Source organism: Rhinopithecus bieti, unplaced genomic scaffold, assembly GCF_001698545.2.
Source record: "Rhinopithecus bieti isolate Rb0 unplaced genomic scaffold, ASM169854v2 scaffold_15133, whole genome shotgun sequence".
Lineage (NCBI taxonomy): Eukaryota > Metazoa > Chordata > Mammalia > Primates > Cercopithecidae > Rhinopithecus > Rhinopithecus bieti.
In genome coordinates, this window is record NW_016808815.1 from 2,464,345 (window position 1) to 2,470,193 (window position 5,849).

A 5,849-nucleotide genomic window follows, 5' to 3' on the forward strand; every position below is an offset into this window, starting at 1 on the left:
TTTTAAAGACATGGGGTCTCACTATGTTGACCAAGCTGGTCTCGAATTCCTGGCCTCAAGCAATCCTCCTGCCTTGGCCTTCCAAAGTGCTGGAATTATAGGTGTGAGCCCCTGTGCCTAGCCATCAGTGATACTTTTAAATACATTTTTTACTAAAAGAGACAAAGGCCAAGGACAGAAAAAATCTTAGTTTAAGTAAATTTCTAGATAAATTAATTCAAGATCACTTTATTTTTCAATGAGAAATAGGTAAGATCAGTTTTAAATGCTTTTGTGGAGCTCTTTATTGGGCATTTTTACCCATAAGAACTGCATTTCATAAAATGTTTACTACTTCAAAGAATGCTTTGCTAAACATAAGCCTTTATCTTATGGATCTATTGTAAATAGGCATCTTTCAGTAATCATGCTGGAGCTGCACTATTACATAAATATTTTATACTTTCAATATTATCTATAATAAATTTATAAAACAAGCACTTTTTCACCACTGGACAGGGCAAAGCTTTCAAAAAAGATTTGAATGTGTGAATAATCCATTTAGAGGAGCTAAATATTAACTTTTTTTTAAGATAGCTAATCCCTAACAAAGCTCATATTACTGATACTTCATATATTATTTAAAACTTGAGAATTTTTGAACCTAATTATAAAACTCTCACTAGCAAAACTGTCTTTAGTATCAACTACATAGTTTATTACTGTAAAAAGAGTTATTTTAGAGGCTTAATTTACACTGTCCTCCCTAAAGAAAAGAACACAGGAAAAGTCAGAAAATAACTAAACTGAAAAAATGAAAAACTTATATACAAATATATGTATGTATGCGTATGTGTGTATCACTTAGTCTGTGAATACAAAGAAGGGTAAAGACTTTTTCTATTTTTCTTCTAAAATTCCATATCCATTAAATACACATATGTATAAAATAAAAGCACCTCACTCTTAATATCATGGAAAAGATTAACTATGAAAATCTATGATGCTCAATCACAAAGACTTACACAGAATCTTCTATGTGAGAACAAAGCATTAAATAACAGTCTTATAGTCCATTATTAACATTTGCTATTATACAAATTATATGGCTTAAAACAATTTTCTTTAAATACAAGTATCTCCTAAAACATACCTCCAACTCCTTCCAGCATATTCTGTACTTCACCCCTGGAAAGAAATTACATTTTAAACACTTTTGAAGATCCACAAAATATCATGTTTGTTTTGGAAGAAATACCAGATGCCAAGTATTGTACATATATTATTTGTTAGCAACTTTTCTTGAAGTGCTTTATCTAAGAAACAAAAATTATTTTGAACGTTACCCCATATCTTCAACTACTCCTGCAGAAGACCTTTTCTTCCTACGTTTCTCAATGACTGCAGTCTTCCCTGTGTTGACAATTAGAAAAAAAAAAACACTTTTGAAACTGAGTAGGCTATTTTGGTAAATTTTAATGAAATATCTTCATTTGGGGATTTTTAGGCTTTTTGCCAACATACAGTTTCAAAGCAGGCATACAAACGCAGTATTATCTGCAGGTTAGATGAAATTAAATCAGGATTCAGGACCATTTTATAGGAATAATTTTTCAAGTCTGCCTGGGTTAATGTCACAGTAAGCCACATACTATATATCAGATATTTTGGAAATAACTGTAAAAACAAGAGTTGCCGAATAAGCTTCTGTAACTCCGATACTGCAATATAAGGATCAAATGAGAGACAGAAAGTACAGCTGGCCATCCGTGTCAGCAGGTTCTGAAACCACAAATACCGGGGGATGAAAGACTATACCTAAAAATCCTTTACAAACTGAGTTGTACGATAGTCTTTAATGGGTTCAAAACAAATTAACTGAAGGACATCACTGCCCAACATGAGATGTACTGCACCTTCAATAACATCTTCCTCTGAACCACTCAGATCTTTCTTATCTTCAGTCTCAAAGTCATAGGCTCTCGTAAACTGATCTTCCATGGACGGCTTCCCAGATTTCCTGGAATACTTTTTTCCGGAGGACACCATATTTAGATGCTTCCTGACTTTAAAAAACAAATTTCTTGAACCTTCTGAATCCAAAGGCATCATTTTAAACACTGGTAAACGTTTAAATATCAAAGGAAATATCGAACAAGGATTGTTGAATACAATTTTAACAGTTTCCTCATTTATTTGGGGGGCCAAAAGTTAAGAAGATAATGACATTTGTTAAAAACTAAATAGGTCAAGCACGGTAGTTCACGCCTGAAATCCCAGCACTTTGGAAGGTTGAGGCAGGCAGATCACCTGAGGTCAGGAGTTCAAGACCAGCCTGGCCAACATGGTGAAACCCCGTCTCTACTGAAAAAAAAAAATACAAAATTAACCGGGCATGGTGGCGCATGCCTGTATCCCAGCTGCTCAGGAGGCTGAGGCGGGAGAATCGCTTGAACCCGGGAGACAGAGGTTACAGTGAGCCTAGATCGCGCCACTGCACTCCAGCCTGGGTGACAAGAGTGAAACTTCGGCCGGGCGCGGTGGCTCAAGCCTGTAATCCCAGCACTTTGGGAGGCCGAGATGGGCGAATCACGAGGTCAGGAGTTCGAGACCATCCTGGCTAACACGGTGAAACCCCGTCTCTACTAAAAAATACAAAAAAAAAGCTAGGCGGGCGCCTGTAGTCCCAGCTAGTTGGGAGGCTGAGGCAGGAGAATGGCGTAAACCCGGGAGGCGGAGCTTGCAGTGAGCTGAGATCCGGCCACTGCACTCCAGGCCGGGCGACAGAGGGAGACTCCGTCTCAAAAAAAAAAAAAAAAAAAAAAAAGAGTGAAACTTCGTCTCAAAACAACAACAACAACAAAAAGGCCGGGCTCAGTGGCTCATGCCTGTAATCCCATCACTTTGGGAGGCCAAGGTGGGCGGATCACTTGAGGTCAGGAGTTCGAGACCAGCCTGGCCAACATGGTGAAACCCCATCTCTACTAAAAATACAAAATTAGCCGGGCTTGGTGGCAGGTGCCTGTAATCCTAGCTACTCGGGAGGCTGAGGCAGGAGAATCGCTTCAACCTGGGAGGCGGAGGTTGCAGTGAGCCGAGATCGCCCCACTGCACTCCAGCCTGGGTGACAGGGCGAGACTCCGTCTCAATCAATCGATGAGGGAATGGCAGCGTCCACCCTGACTCCAAGCAAGCTGTGCTGGAGAGGTGGCCCCTGAGGCCTGGGAGATGCGAATTTTGGGAGCGCCTCTGCCAGATTCTGGCTAAATCTGGGCAACTAACTCTAGCAGGCCGCTCAGTCACACGGGGAAATGATAGTTGCTGGCGGGACACGTCATGAAGATGCCAGAAATAAGCTCATAATAATCAAGACAAATACACAATAAAAACGTCCCGCAATTTAGGTCTCGGAAAGTGAACGTCGGCAAAAGATTTCGACAACAAATAATATCAAGGAACCACGAAAGGCGCCCTCGGTGAGGAGCAGGCAGGAGGGAGACACGCGCCGAGCGAGGTAGGGCCCTGCCCGGCCCCGCCGCGTCCCTGCTGTCAGGGGTCCCAGGGTGTAGCGATGGGGCCCAGCCCCAGCCCAGCCCGCCGGCTTTCCAACCGCCCGCCCCTCTCCCCAGTGAGGTTCGCGGCCTCCGTTTGCTCGTCAGAGGCCCCAGGCAACACCAGGAGGTAAGATTTATCTCACCGGTCAAGGGCAGCCTCTGGCCTGGACACCTAAGATAGACGCCTCCCCTGCTCACACCTGAAACAAACCGCACTGGCCGAGGCCCAGTTACCGGTCGTCGACAGGCGTCCTCCACAACTCCTCCACACACGCGCTTCACCTCAGGCGGCCCCTTCTCCGCGGCGCTTCACCTCAGGTGGCCCCTTCTCCGCGGCGCTTCTGAGGCAAGCTCGGATTCGCACAGGGAAAAAGCGCGTCTCGCCTCATCCGGACACGTCGCTGATTGGCTGGACGCAGAGCGCAGGCGTGAACTGGGTGGCGAGGCTCCGCCCCCATGATGCGATTGCGCGCCCAAATCGCCAGGGTGCTTTAGCCGCCCGGGCGGGTTGCGAGTACACTTGAGGCCTGGTGTCTTCCAGTTTTTAAGTTGTAAATGTTGATGATCGAAAATTGCGGCTGGGCGCAGTGGCTCACACCTGTAATCCCAGCATTTTGGGAGGCCGAGGCGAACGGATCACTTGAGGCCAGGAGTTCGAGACCAGCCTGGCCAACATGGTGAAACCCGTCTCTACTAAAAATACAAAAATTACCCGGACGTGGGGACGTGGTGGAGGGCGCCTGTAATCCCAGCTACTCGGGAAGCTGAGGCAGGAGAATCGCTTGAACCCAGGAGGCAGACCTTGCAGTGAGCAAGACCGCGCCATTGCCAGCCGGAGTGACAGAGTGAGACTCCGTGTCAAAAAAAAAAAAAAGAAAAAATTGCAGAATAATATGTAAATTATGAAACATGATGAACATACCACCTAATTTATTAAGTAGAGCTTTACCGACATTCACTGAATCTTCTCAGGCAGGCCTTTCCATCCGATCCTCACCCGGTCCCCCACCCTTCCCCATTCAGGGATATAAGAAAATTATCCTAAATTTATGTAAATCATTCACCCACACTCATTTTCTAAGTTTTATTACCACATGAAAATGTGTCGTTGAACAACACGGCGTAGTTCTGTACGCGTTTGGCATTACAAAAAATTGTCCCATAGTCTATGTTGTGTTTTGACAGTCCACTACAATGGCAAAACTACAAAATCTGACTACATGGAGTGATGATGAATCTATGTAACAAACGGAACCCATTCAGTGGGTGGGAGTATAATTGTAAAATTATTTGGTGTAAAACAATTATTTGTAATTAGTATCAATTGCAAAACAATTTTTGAAGATATAATTTATGAAGGAAATGAAACTCACCGATAATCCCACTACCTAGAAATAATATACAGTTTAAAATTGGGGGTATTTCCTTTCATCCTTTTTTCTGTGCTTGTATGTATTTTCCCCCACATAATTTTAAAATATATTTCAACCTTTGTACTTGCCTTAGTTTGCTCATAGCTCTGCAATCCTTTTTCTATTTGAAATCATACATTTTACCTTTTTTTTTTTTTGAGACAGGGTTTTGCTCCATTGCCTAGGCTGAAGTGCAGTGGCATGATCACGGCTCACTGCAGCCTTGATTTCCTGGGCCCAAATGATCCCCTGTCTCTGCCTCCTTAGTACCTGGGACTCAGGCACGTGCCACCATGCCTGGCTAATTAAGAAAAAAAACAAAAAAGTTTGCCGAGATGGGGTCTCACTATGTTGCCCAGGCTGGTCTCAAACTCCTAGGCTCAAATGATCCTCTCACCTCAGCCTTCCGAAGTGCTGGGATTACAGGCATGAGCCAACTTTCCTGGCCTATATTTTACTTCTTTAATATTTGGCAAAGGCTTCAGGATCTTATTGACGCCAATCACTTTTCAACTGCCTAGTTCAAGTAAGAAATTCAAAGGAACCCTCCTGTTTACTGTTTTGTTTTGACTTCTCTTCCTTATGATGCTCAGCAATCCACTGGCTCATTTAAATACACCAGTGTATTGGGTAAGGAATGACTGACGACGACTCCCAGACTCGTTCCTGTAATTCCATTACTACATCAAACCTGTTGATACAGGATACAGTGAACCTTGTAAATTTTTCATTACTGAAAGGATTCAAAAAAAGTTTGTAAAGCGTAGTACAGTACCTGCCACATAATAAATGCACCATAAATGGTGGCTTTTATGATTCACAATTGGTCCCAATTGGAATCCTGCTTTGCGTCTCTCGCCAGCCTCATTCTTGGCCTCATACTACATCGGCCACATTGCATTTT

The 5,849-nt window shown here is 43.3% G+C and overlaps 1 protein-coding gene across 8 annotated transcripts in view; it reads right to left on the minus strand.

Annotated features, from left to right (window-relative positions):
- Positions 1-4,178, minus strand: part of SYCP3 (synaptonemal complex protein 3) — a 12,106-nt gene extending 7,928 nt beyond the window's left edge. For 2 of the 8 annotated variants that reach the window (XM_017887258.1, XM_017887252.1), the window contains exons 1-4: positions 3,734-4,178; positions 1,896-2,041; positions 1,326-1,392; positions 1,133-1,167 (exon numbers count right to left, since the gene is read on the minus strand). In XM_017887258.1, the coding sequence (XP_017742747.1) occupies positions 1,133-1,167; positions 1,326-1,392; positions 1,896-2,028 (235 nt within the window). In that variant the 5' untranslated portion in view covers positions 2,029-2,041; positions 3,734-4,178. Of the gene's footprint in view, positions 1-1,132; positions 1,168-1,325; positions 1,393-1,895; positions 2,046-3,676 lie in introns of all 8 variants that reach the window. The other 6 variants (XM_017887257.1, XM_017887251.1, XM_017887256.1 and 3 more) reach the window with 5 other exon arrangements.
- Positions 4,179-5,849: the final 1,671 nt, after the last annotated feature.